The 15676-nt window shown below is 54.5% G+C and overlaps 1 protein-coding gene across 5 annotated transcripts in view; it reads left to right on the top strand.

The window, feature by feature from the left end:
- DLGAP4 (DLG associated protein 4) overlaps positions 1 to 15676 on the top strand; it is a 205516-nt gene that overhangs the window by 136409 nt on the left and 53431 nt on the right. For 3 of the 5 annotated variants that reach the window (XM_048962638.1, XM_048962639.1, XM_048962640.1), the window contains 4 exons: positions 3046 to 4087; positions 5421 to 5591; positions 10891 to 11108; positions 13843 to 13957. In XM_048962638.1, the coding sequence (XP_048818595.1) occupies positions 3137 to 4087; positions 5421 to 5591; positions 10891 to 11108; positions 13843 to 13957 (1455 nt within the window). In that variant the 5' untranslated portion in view covers positions 3046 to 3136. Of the gene's footprint in view, positions 1 to 3045; positions 4088 to 4681; positions 4736 to 5420; positions 5592 to 10890; positions 11109 to 13842; positions 13958 to 15676 lie in introns of all 5 variants that reach the window. The other 2 variants (XM_048962642.1, XM_048962643.1) reach the window with 2 other exon arrangements.

Raw genomic sequence — 15676 nt, 5'->3', positions numbered from 1 at the left:
AAGCTAGGGAAAGCATGCTTAGCTGGGATGCACACTGCACTCGGCTCCTCTTCTCCATCTGCTCCCTTTTGTTTATCCCCTGCTCTGTCCGGAGCTCAGGCCAGCCTAATCTCTTTGCTGTTAAAAAGAGACTGGCAAGCAAATATTTTCACTCAGTGAAGGATCTCTTACAACAGCAGAGGCTTTTCAGCTCACAGGGAAGATGTGATTCAGTCTTCCTGGAGCAGAGCAAACCATCTCCCACCAGCTCCAGCAGCCCCCAGCCTAGCCCCATCTCCCAGCATGGCAGAGGGGCACAGCAGTCACGGGCCCTACAGGAGGGAGCAGTTGGCATTGCTCTGCCAGGGGAGGAGAGGACTCCCTGCTGAGCAGGAAGCTTCTTCAGGCAAGGCTATCATCTGCCTTATTTGAAATCTCATCTACTATTCACTCTTGGGAGCTGCAGTTGGGATGCTGCAAACAGGGACTGTAGTGCTAATGTTGCAAATCGCGCCCAAGACAAAGTAGACTCCTTTGGGACACACAGGACACGTCAGGTCATCTGCTGCACATCAGAGACCTCCGAGCATCAGCAAAAGTAGTGGGAAAGGAAAGGGGAACACAAAGAAATAGGCTGAGGGGAAGGAAGGTAATGGGCCACGCTGCTTCCCCTGGGCTCAGGGATGCATCTTCTCCATGCAGCTGTTACGAGCATCTCGTAAGTAGGGCCTTCCCCTGTCAGACTGTGCTGAGGGTGTGGTGGGATGTAGCAGGGACCAGGCAGCTGTCCTGGCAGACTGCCCTTGCTCAGTTTGTGAGCTGCAGGGTCATGGATTTGGAGATTTAATTTCCAGCTTTATCATCCTTCCAAATTAAAAAAAAAAAGAAAAAAGAAAAAAGAAAAAAGAAAAAAGGTGGGAGAGAGGCTTGTTGAGCTTTTTCTTCCCCCACCTCATGTCTCAATGAAGTGCCAAGAGTTGCAGAGAGTAATTGAAATGCAATGAAAACAGTTTAATCCATCTTAAAGGGAAATCAGCTCACAGGGGATGCAGCAGCAGCCACAGCAGAGTGGGCTCCAGCAGATGGGGAGCCACAACCACTCCAGCAGACCCATGTTCTGACCCACGCATGCCCAGCCTGGAAGCTGTGCCCCACTGAGCAGCTGACAACAGGTGAAGGGATGCCCGAGGCAAGCAGGACAGAATCAGATTGGCTGTTCACCTTGCAGGAATTTGAAGGAGGAAATTGAACTCTCTGCCATATAGAAGTGACTGTCCACACTCAGCAATAGCAGTAGGAGTAAGGGTGCTCCCTGGCCTCCCCTGCTCCCTTCCCCCCCATCCCTTTTCTTTTCATCCTTCCAGCCCCTCATACAAACTTCTCTTTTCCTCCCTGTCCATTTGTCCCCACAGTCCCTCAGATTTACCTCCCTGTCTCTCTGCTCCCTGAGCCTTCCCCAAGCCAAGCTGCCCCCTGGCCCCTTTTCCCTTGCAAACCAGGCTCTTTTCCTTTTCCTTTTTCCTTTTTCCTTTTCCTTTTCCTTTTCCTTTTCCTTTTCCTTTTCCTTTTCCTTTTCCTTTTCCTTTTCCTTTTCCTTTTCCTTTTCCTTTTCCTTTTCCTTTTCCTTTTCCTTTTCCTTTTCCTTTTCCTTTTCCTTTTCCTTTTTCTTTTCCTTTTCCCTCCCCTCCCCTCCCTTCCTTCTTTTTTTTCCTTCTAGAAAATGGGGGTTATGTTTCCCCTTTTCCAATCAGTGTGAACTTCACCAGGCTGCCACAACCTCTCAAATATGATAGCAGCTTGGTAACTTCATCTGCCAGTTCCCTCAGAACCTGTGGATGGATCTTGTCTGGTCACATGGACTCGTGCTCCTTCAGGTTCCTTAGATGGTCTCAAACCTGATCTTCACCTGCAGCAGCCAGGTCTTCTTCCTCAAATTTCTTACCTTTGCTTTCCGCAGCTTGGGCAAATGTGGCTAGAGCCCTTGGGATTTTTACATCTGTAGTATGCTTCATTGTTTTCTAGTTGCCTTCAAACTACACTCAGTTGAAAATAAGAAACTAAACTAAAAGGTCAAAGGAAAAACAACTTAGTTTATACACTACATGATTTCAGTGAGGTTTTAAGTATGGGAAATCTAATCACTGATTTTCTTTAAGCTACCCCAGAAGAGTTGGTCTTATCCCCCTGTATAGCCCCGCACAGATGGGAGTCAATCAGAGACAAGCAGGATGGGGTCAGTGCACCTTGGTGCACCCTTCTGCTATGCAGATTAATCACAGCCAAATCTCAGAGCCTGTCCCCTCCACCAGCCCGCAGGGATGCCTGTACCTGCTGCGTGCTATGGTGACAGAGGAGCACCATAGCAAGAGACAGCCAGCCAAGACAGCACAGCTCCACCAGGAGCAATGCAGCAGGGCAGAAGAGATCAACTGAGCAGAAAGCAGCTTCTCAGGTCAGGCTCTGAGTGCTTAAAAACACCTCTGCTCTCATCTGAGCTACTGAAACATTTTCCTTCGGGGCAAAACATGCCATAAACCCCAGTGCTTGTCAGAGAGGAGACGTTTGACATCATATTGCATTAGCGCAGCTGCAAGCAACACAGAGCAGGGCTGCCAGCTCCCCTCAGAGATCCAGTAACCACAGAAACACAAAACATAATGCAGCAGGACTGGACGTTCAGCGCCTCGCTTCCCTTGGCTCGTGCAAGGCCCATGTGTAGTATCTGACAGCAGGTTTTTCTTCAGCCCCCTGAACAAATGGGACAGGAGCAGTGATTTGCTGGCAGTAGCTCTGCTATCATTTGTTATGCTGGCTGAGGAAGGCACACCATTAAAATAAACATATCCTCTACTTCTGTGCCCTGTAATCTCCAGTCCTTGGTTCTCACATCGCTTCTCCTCCCCTCCTGCTGTACAATCTCTCTCATGTCCTGTTTTTCTCTTCCAACCCTTGACCTTGGGACATTTGTTTTTAGAGCTGGGACAGCCCTTGCGAGGTTGCCACAGTAAGGAATGGGCTGCCAAGGAGCTCTTCAGCACACTCTGAGCATTTCTCTTCTTTCTCCAGGTGCAGAGAAGTGTGGGGGAGCAGGGTTGGCACCCACACAAAGGCTCTGCTTGCACCATCCGTGAGCGATGCTCTAGAAAACAGTGGGACCATGAAGGGCTTAGGAGACAACAGAAGCCGCCACCTCTCTGATAACCTGGACTCCCCTCAAGACTCTCTTTATGCCCCCCAGGACAGGAATCCATATCTCCTCAGCCCCACTGACTCCTTCACCATGGACCCCCGATTCCCAGCCCAGAACACCCTCCATGGTGACTGTCTCCTTCCACTCAACAACCAGATCTCCAATAGCAGCACTTTCCCCCGCATCCATTACAACTCCCACTTTGAGGTCCCAGATGAGAGCCCTTTTCCAAGCCATGCCCAAGCCACCAAAATCAACCGCTTGCCTGCAAACCTCCTTGACCAGTTTGAGAAACAGCTGCCCATCCACAGAGATGGCTTCAGCACCCTCCAGTTTCAGAGGAGCGATGCAAAACACCGGAGTGAAAGCCCTGGGCGGATCCGGCACCTTGTCCACTCCGTCCAGAAACTATTTGCCAAGTCCCAGTCTCTGGAGGGCCCCACCAAAGGCAATGTGAACGGTAAGAAAGGGGCTGATGACCCCAAGCAGAACCGAAGGAGCAAGAGCAAAGACCGAGCAAAGACTTCCGAGCCCAAGCGCAGGACCAGATCCAACATATCAGGCTGGTGGAGCTCAGACGACAACTTAGACAGTGACACCTGCAGCTACCGCAACCCAATGGGCCTCATGACACTGGGCCGGCAGCCGGACCACAGCCAGCCGAAGTACTTCATGCATGCTTACAACACCATCAGCGAGCACATGCTGAAATCCTCCAAGAGCAATAACGACCTTAAGGTCACCCCTTGCACCAATATCCCCATTAACAATGACTCCAACTACATTAAGAGGGGCTCCTGGTCCACACTGACACTCAGCCACGCTCGGGAAGTGTGCCAGAAGGCCTCAGCCACAATCGACAAAGCCTTGCTGAAATCCAAGTCCTGCCATCAAGACTTGGCCTACCACTACCTGCAGGTGGGTGCAGAGAGGGGTTACGGTTTGCTTCATGCAGGAAAACAAGAAAGCGCCCTCTGGGTGGGCACCCTATTGCCCGGCAGGCCTTATCAAACAGCACCAGACTGATGTTTCAGCAGCCACCCCAAGTCACATTGCCAACATTGGGCTGGGGGGACACAAGTGTAAATCCCCCAGGCCCCAGCTGTGCTGAGGGACAGACGCGCAGAGACGCGGCGCTGATGGGGTCGGGCTGCAGCAAGCTCCCCCAGGCCCTGTGCAGTGCCAGTGGGAGATGTGGTGCCCATGACAAGGGCAACCTCCAGCCCCCTGCTCCCCACTTCACAGCAGCTACAGCACCTGCTGCTGTGACCAAAGTTTGCTGGGGGATCCCCACATGCCAAACACGTCCCACTGCCCTTGCAGACCCTGCAGCCACTGTGGCCAGGGCAAATCTAACACTCAAGCACAGCTTCTGCTGGGTGCCCAGGCAGCTGGCTGCATCCCACCAGCGCAGGATGGCTCCTGGCCTCTGGCCGAGCGCTGCCATCATCCCACAGCCCAAAGGACGCCAGTAATAACTGATGTTAATCCCTTATATCCATGTGTTGCAAGGATGTGCCAGCACGCCCTGTCAGCCCCACTCCGCAGAGCTTCCCTGGAGTGCTGGTAGGACCTGCAGCTCAGCGGGGCTCGGCTCCCACTGCTGCTCCTCCTTGGGGCTGCACGGCAAGGAGAGCAGTGCCAGCCGCCTGGCTTGCATGGCAGGGCCTGCATGGCTAGTGCTGCGGGCCGCAGGCTTGAATGCCCGTCATGGGGAGCGCCACGTCGCCAGGGGTTTATAAAGCTGCACCTGAAGAACATAAACCTGGCTGTGCCTAGGAGAGAGGAATGAAGACAAATAAGCCAGGCCTGGATGGGGAAAGCAGGGGGTGGGATGATCAGGTGGGCTACCTGATGTAAATCTCTAGCGTTCTTTTCTAATGCAAAGGTGTAATCGGCTCTCCTGGCTGCAGCCAGCGGGCTTACAAGCTGTAAAGAGCCATGAATTATTGAAGCACAAACTGCTGCTCATATCTGGATGGTTATTGCTGCAAATCAAATTATGGAGAGACTTGCTGTATCAGAAATGTCGTGGGAGACACGTCCTTGGCCTGGTTTTTTTTCTTTGTCCCCTCCTTTCAGTCAGGAGCATTAAGAGCTGCAGAGCCCCTCTGTGTGTGGCAGCAGGGCTGGCATAGGAGACCCCACGGCCACCGTGCAGTGCTCACTCCCCCAGTGGGGCCAGGCCCAGTATGAGACAGCCCTGCTGGTTTGTTCCCCACCCATGTAATGAGCCTCCGTTTCTTGACAGCCTGACGGAGGGCTGTGGGCACAGCTGGGTGGCGTGAGCCCGGCCAGCAGCTGGGCAGCCCCACCGCTCGGCTGGGAGGACACGGGTGCCGCCCCACTGCCGCCGAGCGAGCCCCCACGGAGGTGGGACCAGCCCCTCAGCCCCGGGCCGACCGACGCAGGCAGCGGCCAGGTAGGGAACTTGTTCTGAGGGAAAGCTTTTGCCCAGCTCCCTCCCCTCCCCGACCCTCCTGAAACCATCGGATGGGGCCAGCAGCCCCTACCACAAGGCCGGGCAGGGCACAGAGGTGCCACACCAGGCACCAAGCCCAGGAGACGTGATGCACACCACGTACCCCCAAAACCTGACAGATCAGGAGCAATGCGGGACTCAGCAGGTGGGGCAAAGGACTGCAGCCTGGGGCGGTTATGGCAGTTACAGCCAGCTACTCACCTGGGAAGGGATCTAAGCCAGATGTGGAGAAGTCACCTCCAGCATTTGGTGGACAGCATGTAGGAAATGTTCCTCTGCAAGAGGACAGGTCCCCTGCCAGCTCCCATTCCTGCAGTGGCGACAAGACAGATGCTTCTACCTGCTTGCAGGTCCCGCACACGGGAAGTGCAGGGCAGCCAGCTCTGCTGCTGTGGAAATGCCCTTTTCACCCAAGTACGCGAAAAGTGGGTTGGGGACAAACAGATCCCCCAGCCCCCAAACTGGTGTAAGACTCCAAGGTTTTTCACTTTTCCTGTTCCAGTTGTAGGCTCTGGAAGGCTTGGGGCTCATCAGGGACCACTGGGGCTCTTTGTGATTGTTCAAGTCCTATTCCAAGAGCCAGTTGTGAGACCTAAGAATGGGTGATTGCTCAGCTCCACTCAGGTCTAGCCAGGTGCCTCAGAGGGGGGGTTATGTGGTGCAAACCTCAAGGCGAAGACCTTGGAGAAGGACTGGAGCACAGCTCTGAAGAGATAGAGGTTGAGCTCCTGTCTTCTCTGTGGGACTTGTGCATGACTGGTGGCAGCCAGAGCCCAAGGAGGTCCCTGGAGCCAGAGATGACCTGGGCCATTGGCAGGCAGGAGCAGGAAGAGCTGAGCAACCTCTGCCCCACACACAATTCAGCCTCATCTGGGCAGTGCTCTCAGCTGCAGACAGCCCACTTCTGAGCAAGGGAAGGATCCATGCTGCCCGGGCACCTCTGTGACCCTCAGTGCAGCCAGGGGGCACACAGGGATGCTGCAGCCATGTCCAGGCCTTGCGTCATTTTTCTCTCATAGTTGTCTCCCAAAATAAGCAGTGGGATGGCTGCATCATGGCTGTTCTCAGCTGTGGAAAGGGAGCCATGGTCACAGCACCAGCGGCACAGCCCCTGCCTCTCTGGTGCTCCCACGGGACAGGGCCACACCACCAGCACTGTTAGCCTGGAGCTTCATTCAGATTTGCCTCCCCAACCCCATCAAAGCTTCCGCAACTCCCCAGTGGCCCCAAATATGAATTGGCAAGACAGGGTGGGCAGCCCACTGAGTGCCAGTCACTGCCATGAGAGCTTCTAGAGGGAAGGAAGTCCAGTCCAGGTTGTCCCCAAAGTGCTCCTCCCTAGAGGCCAGGTAGGACACAGGTAGCCTGGGCTCCAGCTTTCTTTCTTGGAGACATGTCTGATGCTACACGTAGCCCTCAGGACACCATGAGGACCAGCTCCACAGGGAGCAGCACTGTGCCCTCAGCGAGCTCCTTCTTGCATTGCAGCCTGGCTGCATGGCACATGCATCCCTGCACACTGTGCCCAGCTCTGCGGGGCCTCGGCGGGTGTGCTCACCTTGGGTGCATGTCCACATGTCCTGGGATGGGGCTGCATGTTTAAGCTGGCTCATATGTGAATGGGAACACTGCTTGCTCTGTAGGTCTCTCTACCCCATTCCCACCAAAGTTATAGGAGCTGTGCTGCTCTTTCACTCCCACCTTGGAGGTGGAATTTTTTTCTTTGCTGCGTGCTCCCTTCTACTAAAGCTCTTTTAGGGAAAAATCCCTGTGTGGCACCTTCTTTCGTGTCCCCTCCACACTTAGCTCATGATACTAGGGACAGATGAACCAGAAGGCACTGCTGTTTTACGACATGCAGCACTGCACAGAATACCAAAGGAGCCCAGCTCTCAGGGACAGAAAAGTGGCTGTGCTAAGGGGCACTGTGCAAACCAGACAGAGAGGAATCTGCACCCAGAGCCTGGCAGATCCTCGCTGTCCATTCTTCCCCCCGTGCAGCTGTCTGGGCAGGGTGGATCCCAAGCCCCTGTGGCCAGTGGCCACTTGCAAGGGCTGTGGACCTGGGCACTCTCGTGCTCCCACACCTTTCACAGCAACCAAACCACCACAGGCACAACAAAGGCTACATTTGGAAAAACAGCAGGAGAAACCAGCCAACAGGGAACCCCAAGTTTCTCCATGCCAGGTTTAAGTGTAACATATCAGCTCTCGTTTCATCTTTGTCCTCCCTTTAAAAACACGGGCTGTGTTCAGAGCCCAGGGTGCCAGCTGCCACGAGAGATCCTGCTGTCAGTCACTGTCAAGGTCTGTCCCTGGATAACAGGAAATGCTCTCGGCTCTCCATCCCCTATTACTTAAGAGTCTGAGACAGGCTCTTCGAGCCCTCAGGTGCCTGAAGATGCAGAAAAGCACCCAGCAGGATGCAGAATGAGCACCTCTAATACCTGCTCCGCTTCTGAAGATCCCCAAGGACACCTGCTTGAAATGTTTGTTCTGCACTCTGGCCTGTGGGCAGTAAGAACAGTGGCAGGCCCCATTCTCTCTTCATGCCATATGTGGGACGAACTCCAAACTGGGGCACTAGAGTCGAAGGGTGTCCTGCCAAGCATCGTCCTTTCCCTTGGAAACTGAAATGTGGAGCACCTTGGGAGCTTCTTTGTTTCTGGCACCAAGCTTGCTGCCTTGACAAGGTGAGGGAAAGGAGAAACAAGGCAGCTGAGTTAGGACCAGACGGCTGTCCTCACAGGGAAGCTGCTTCGGGCTGTCTCGAAGAGGGGCCTATGTCCTAGCTCTGCTAGGGGCATGCACTGCTCTGGGATGCTCAGCTTACACCGGCCCAGGAGCTCTGATGGCAGGAATGTGTGACCCATCCTCAGGCAGCACAATCCAGTCTCAAGTCAGGCCCGACACCAAGGCAGTTCAGTTGGTACAGCGGCACTTCCCAGGGCCGCTGTGATGCAGGTCGGCCAGGGACTTCTATTGCACAGCAAGGACTCATCCAGCAGGCCCCTCCTGGCTGGCCTTGGGGCCGCTCCTTGCAGACAGCTATGCTTGGGCAGAGAGCTCTCACACCCAGGAGAGAAAGGAATCTTCTCTTACTTTGTAGAAGCCTGTGGGTTATACCTCTGTAAGCTCCAGAGCTCACAAGCAGCCAGACCAGAAGCCACTCTGAACAGGAAGATTGCAGGAGGCAGAGTGGGAAAGAGCTGTACGAGCCTGCTGCAGCAGGGGGGCCTGGCAAGGTCTGTGTCTCACATATGGGACCTGCTCTACGTTGGTCCCCACTTAGAGCTCCACCACCAGCAGTGCAATGCCTCTGGCTCTCTGCAACTGTGTCTCCCCATTAAAACCATTCCTGGCTCAAGGGTACCCTTCCTGCCTTTCTCTTGCACAGCCAGCCCACACTGGTGCACTCTCTGGATGCATAAAAAAACAGCAAAACAGACTGCTGATGGGGGAACCCCTTAGGAGTTATAGGATTGTATCACCAGTGGGATCCGACAGGTTGTGAGAGTTCTGCACAGACACAGCAAGCACCCGGTTGTGGAGTAGGGACTGAACTCCCGACTTCATTAGGGCAGAGTGAGAAAGGCTGCTATGAATGTCTGAGCCCACATCTTGACACCCTGCCTCTACCTGCAGCTCTGCAGCCCCAGGATGACACTGCATCCCAGCAGCTGCAGGCAGCGCACACAAACCAGCCTGCTGCAAATAAGGAGGGGAACAGGAACAGAGTGGTACTTAGCATCTCCAGCTGATCACAGTTAGCTGCATTCCCAGAGCACTAGATAAAAACTGGCTGATTAATCCTACAGCCCCTCAGGGAGTTGGGTAAATCCAACAGCTCTGTCAGCAAAGTAAATGTGGATGCTCTCACCAGCACAAGCTGGCTCAGCACACAGCTGCTCCCCACTGGTGCTTCGCAACCAGCAGCTGCCTGCAGCAGGCTGGGCAGCCTCGGGTTGCCCTGGTCTCACACGCTCCTAAGTGAGAATCTCTTTCTGAGCCTGCAGTCTCTGGCTTTCCCTCACCATCCGTCTCTGGATCTGTTACAGCTGCAGGCAGTGCAGTGGGCAGTTCTGCAGGGTGCTAGATGTACCGATAGCCACAGCTATCCTGTGCTGAGGAATGCTCTTGCTGTCCTCAGGCTCGCCTGCCCTTCTCTTGCGCAGACAGCCAATACTGTTGTACCCCCAGTAGGCAAAAACTGCAGAACAGATTGCTGGTGAGAGAACCCTGTAGGAACAATTGCTTCAGTCCTTTCTTCATCCCCCTCTTCTTATCCTAAGGACTGTTCAAGGGCCAACCACAAACCAAGCTAGCCACAAAAACAGGACTTGCTCCTGTCAGCTCCAGTTGCCCCATCTTTCTCTTGGCCTATCTGCATGTGGTCTTGCCTTGTTCAGCCTTGGGCTAACATCTGGCTCTTCTGCTGGTCCAGAGCCCTGCCTGTGCCACTGGCAACCTATGCAAACAGCAAACCCTTTGCAGGGCAGACAGGCAGTGGTATTAGTTGATCTGACCAGAACTTCAGGCCTTGTGGAATGCATTAGCTTGACCATCTCTACTGAGAGAACTAGAGACTGTGTCTGCCTTAAATTGATGACAGAGTTCCCACAATTAGAAAGGTTAGAAATGCTTTTGTTGCAAGGTACTCCGCATCTCCGTGCAGCGACCAGCACAAAGCTTACATTCCCTAGCTGCTCCAGGGCTTGCGAGGGCCTGGCTTGGCTGCCAAAATGAATTTCAGACACTGAGAGTCTCATTCAACTTACAAATCTTGGAGGGAGGATTGGACTGGTCCATAGGCTCTGATCCGTGCAGCTATTACTGGCTTTGGCCTGAACAATGTGTATGCTTTACTTTAAGTGAGCATGGGCTTTGTGTTAAACAAATGTGTGCCACTCATGTCCCAACATGCAGCATAAATCTGGTGAGGCTCTTCCCTTCTCATTGTGTCTGGCATTGTGCAGCTTGTATCAACTGTGTAAGCATGGTCCAGTGGTCATCGAGTGAACGTATGTGGGTACATGCACTGAAATTGAGGCAAACAAACATAAGACTGCCTGGCATGAGCTGGCAAGGGAGGGTTGGAAAGGGATCGCGTTGCCCATTCCCACTATTCTACAACTGAGGCTACTACAGTCGGCCTTGCCATCAATCCCCTGAGTCCCCAGGGTCCCTCTGGTCTCAGAGATTCTGTCCATCACTGCTCACGCTCCCTTTACTCTTGCAGGTGCCTCAGGGGGAGTGGAACAACACGCTGTCTCGGGACAAAGACAGTGAGATCCCATGCCGGCGCATGCGGAGCGGGAGTTACATCAAAGCCATGGGGGATGATGATAGTGAAGACTCAGAAAGCAGCCCCAAACCATCCCCAAAAACTGCAGCTCGGAGGCAGAGTTACCTCAAGGCCACCCAACAGTCCCTGAGTGAGCAGAGCACCACCCAAAGGTAACTGGAGCTCCTCTGAGAGCTCTGCATGTGTCCCTGGGGGCCATGCTGGAAGCCATCCTTGGGATTTGGTCAGCAGCACTGCTCAGAGACCCCATGTGGGGAGCAGAGCCCAGTAGGGCTCCCTCACACGCGCTGCAGCTGGCCATGGGACAGGCAGAGCATGACAGGAGAAGATGTGGCAGAGGAAGGACAGAGTTCACCATCCTGGTGACTCCAAACAGCCCTCTGCAGGTCCCCCAGTGACAGGGAGGGCCCTCCTTTGGTGGTGCTGTGTGGGTTTTCTCTGGCTGAGGGTCTGCTACTCCAAGGAAGTGTGGAGATCACAACCCAAGGGTGCTGTCTAGACATGGAGATGCTTAGCCAGCATGGCTGACGACATGTGGCACGCAGGCCACACGCTGCTGCAACTGTGCCATCTGCTTTGCTCCACAAGCATCCCAAGGCCTCTGGGACCAGTCAGAAAGGGCCTGTTTTGCGCACCAGACTGAGTAGTCCCCTGAAGTTGGGAGAGATGAGCTAAGAGCCCTGGGTCCAGGTATGGAGAGAGGAAGACCCTGCATTTTGAGCCAGATAGACAGCAGAGCAAAGGCAGCACAGCAAGCACACTGAGTGAGGGGCTGTCCTCCCAGAATGGGGTTTGTGTGACGGCAGGACAAGGCATCTAGGGGCTGTGATGGGCTGCGAGTCCCCCTGTGCTGCAATCAGATGTGAGCAGCACCGGGGCAGGAGGCAGGAGCAGCTGTACTTGAACTGCTCACGGTTCATCAGATGAAGCCAGAAAAGCAAGGCAGTAGCAGGTAGTCTGGACACCCTTTGTGGTCCATCAGGCTGGAGCCCAGATGCTTTCTGGTGGTAGACGGTGATGAAAAATAACTGACACTCAGGTTCTTCCTGTCTTGGGCTAATTGTCCATTCAGGTCATGCCCATCAGAGCGTGAAACTTCATCAGGACTGCTGGGGTCCAGCACCCGGCTGGCCTGGAGTGCAAGCACGACTGCCATCTGCTGACCACCGTTTCACTCTGCCCTCCCCCCCCCCAGAAAGCTCTCTGGAGATGTGGCCACGCAAGTTGGTGCAGAGCCACACTGGTGGGACAGAAGCTGGAGCAGAGCAGTGGCCCCACACCCCATCGTGGCTGCATGCCTCAGTCTCCTCAGCTAGAGCCACTGGGCCCCATCCTGGAAAGGAGACTTCTGCTCCTCCAAGGCCCACTGCCTGCTCTGTGACTCGGTTTCTCCACGGGCAGCTGATGAGGGTGGATCAGGGTGAAGCCAGGCACAAGTTGCTCAGTGGGTGGTCGAGCTCAGCAGCAGTTTCCCGGAGGGCCAGTGTCTCCTCCATCACCTGGGAGAAGAGGCAACTCCTGTGTCCATCACACTCCTGAATGGAGGCTCAGGAGATGCCGTCATCCTTCCCGCAGGTCTGCCCAGTCAGGAGACAGCCTGTAAGCTCCCTGAATGCAAAGGGCAGACCTCCTGTGCCCCACAGCCCCCCCAGGTCTTACCCCCACACTGCTCTGTGAGGACCACAGGTGGTTCACAGGGCAGAGTTGCTGCAGTTCACCCCTCACCACACCTGCCTGTGCCTTGCTGCATGCTCCAGAGCCCCGGCAGCCCACACAGACCACACACACGTCAGAGATGGCGCTGAGCTAATATGCAAGGCTGTCACACACCCACCTGATCTGTGACAAGGACTCCAGCTTCACACAGGGTCTTATGGTGGCAGTGAAGAGTGGGAAAGGCAGGTCCTTCCCATACCCTCCCACATGCCTCCCGCTCTCTTCATCACCCCCAGCCCCATGCACCCAGTTCTTGCAGTAACCCTGGTCTCAGCAGGGTTGGGCTCACCAAAAGCCCTGCTCTTCTGCTTCTGCTGCTGCAGAAGCCCCAGCAATGGGATGATTTTTCCCTCACAGCCTGTAGCAAAAGCTACTTCGGAAATACTGAACCCCTTTGCTGGTGCAGTACTGCCGTCCAGGCTTGGCTTCCCCTGGGCTTCTTCCAGATAAACTTTCAGGTTCCTCTGTATAAACAAGCAAACAAACAAAAACAGAATCACAGAATGGCCAGGGTTGGAAGGGCCCTCAAGGATCATGAATATCCAACCCCCTGCCACACGCAGGGCCACCAACCTCCCCATCTAATACCAGCCCAGGCTGCCCAGGGCCCCATCCAACCTGGCCTTGAACACCTCCAGGGATGGACAGGGCATCCACAGCCTCTCTGGGCAGCTGTTCCAGCACCTCACCACTCTCTCTGTAAATAACTTACAGAAGAAACCCTGCAGATATTTCTAACAGTGAAGTCCATAAAAATATCACAAAAAAATCATTTCTCTCCCCCTGCCCCTTTCCACCAGTCCAGGCAGGGAGTAGCAAGCTCTGTGACCACAGCCCTCAATGTCAGTCTGTGCTGGGGCTGATTTGTAACTGGGACTGTGACTCTGCAGACTGGCACAGATCCTGTGTGCTCCCTGCGCTGAACAAACCTAGTATGTACTCTGTACCAGCTTAAACCAGGAGACGCCTAGGTGAGAAGGCACTTCTATCTCCTGCAGCAGCTGCAGCCAGGGCCAAGCAGTGTACCCAGCTGGTACCTAGCACCAGCTATGTGCTGCTATGTGTTCCTGTGTCTGGCAGTGTGGTCTGGATGGGCTGACAGCTCCAGCACAGCCCCAGTGCTTTCTGCTCCCTGGGGACATCTCTGACACCCTCTCTCTCTGCTGGCAGGAGCCTGGACCGCCTGGACTCTGTCGAGATCCTCCTACCTCCAAAGTTCCCAACCTGGGAGGAAGAATACAACCAGATCTCCGACAGTGTCAATGACTCCAGTTGCATCAACCAGGTGAGGTGCTAAAGACTGAAGTCCCATTGCATACTCAGCTCAAAAGAATGGAGGCTGGTAGAGGGGGTTGTCCCTTAAAAACAAGGCACTCTATCAGCAGATGTGCTGTTCTCTGGAAGCTTTACCAAAGGGTCAGAGCCAGCTTCTTTATTCACATTGGACTCCTTTTGTTCTAGCTTTTACCTCCTCTCAGCACTGCTGCTCACTGAAGCCATGGCCATGAGTATGGCAACCTGGAGCCCTGCATGCTTCAAAACTGTGGGCAGAGCTCAGGGCTGCTTTGTGCACAGACTCACACTGCACAGCACCCAGGAGCTGCCCGCAAGGCTGCCCACTCCTGCTGCAAGCTCCATGTGCTCACTGGGTGGGCACAGGGCCCAGGCCAGCCTCACTGCAGCAAAAGGTGGCACGTGGTCTGTGGCCGACTACCAGGGACCCTGCAGAGGGAGCAGCAGCCCTGCTATATACTCTGAGTGCCCCATCCCTTGGGAAGTGGAAGGAGGTGCCTGTGATTCAAGAAGCTGACTCGCTAACCGGGGGTGTCTCCCTTGATTATTCCTGGTCCTCATGCCTCCAGGAAGGACAGGCAGAGCCAAAGATGCCATGGAGGCACTGATGGTGGGTGGCAAACCCTGACCACAGCCTCTGGGCTTAAATCCCTCTCCTGTACTATGCCTCCCTTTGGGATGCGCTGGAGGGGCCTGGGGCCTGTGTGGCTATAAGGCAGCTGCCTTGCAGGCCAGGAAATCACTCATGCCACATGAGGCGCTTGCACAGGTCTCGTGTTCATCTCCACCCTAGGGTGGGACCCTTCCTTTTGGGATGCAAGTGAAAGTGCCTTGGACAGCTATGGCTCCATGAGCTTTGCCCAGTTGTGTCACTGCCACTCTGAGCTTCTGCCATGTCCTGTCTCTGTTCACGTGTGTCTGCGTGGGAACACGTGCACACACATGCCCTTTCTGTGCTGCTGCAGCTTGTCTCTCACACACAGCTGGTGTTCACTGATCAAGGGAGGCAGAATGAGGCAGCAGTTAAGGAAGCAGGCTGGACACGGGGAAGCAGAGACTGAAGAGGAGGACTGGAGGTGTGTGCTGGCACTCACTCCAGGTGTGCAGGGCTCTGAGCCCACATTCATCCCTACCCAGCTGCTTCAGCCCCATAGCTGACTTATGCAGCTACTAGTGCAGAGGGCTGGAGCCATTTGTGAAGAGCTTTGGGGAAAGACGCAAAGCATTGCTCACGGGCATACATGTTCCTTGTGGTCAGTCTTGTTTCTTGTACATAGACAATATACTGGGTGTTTATGAGCACAGAGAAAGAGGTCAGGGCCACTGTATTCCTGTCCTTTGCAGGAAACCCGTGTCTGAATTCGGGCCTCTGCCAGGGGCTGGCTGAGTCTGTGCTCTCTCCCAGCACATATGTACCATTTAGCAGCTGAGAGCAGTACCCTAAAAAGGCATCTGAGGTGTCTCAAGAGGCTGGGCAGCCTGCACTGTGCCAGGAGCTGCCCAATTTTGCCCCTTTCCAGATCCAGACCCATAGAGGCATAAAGTAGCACCAGCTTGAGCCTGGGCCTGGTGTCACTGACTGCACTTTGCCTGCCTTCCTCCAAATCAACCAGTATCCAATTGCAGATGAATTGGGATCTAAAGTCCTCCCACAAACTGCATAACTGTTGATTCAGGGTGGAATTAGCAAAGGCACCTCACGTGAAGCCCA

This window comes from Lagopus muta, chromosome 16 (assembly GCF_023343835.1).
Source record: "Lagopus muta isolate bLagMut1 chromosome 16, bLagMut1 primary, whole genome shotgun sequence".
In the NCBI taxonomy this organism is placed as follows: Eukaryota; Metazoa; Chordata; class Aves; order Galliformes; family Phasianidae; genus Lagopus; species Lagopus muta.
Note: the sequence above shows the minus strand (reverse complement) of the source record. Positions and strands in the feature narration are given on the sequence as shown.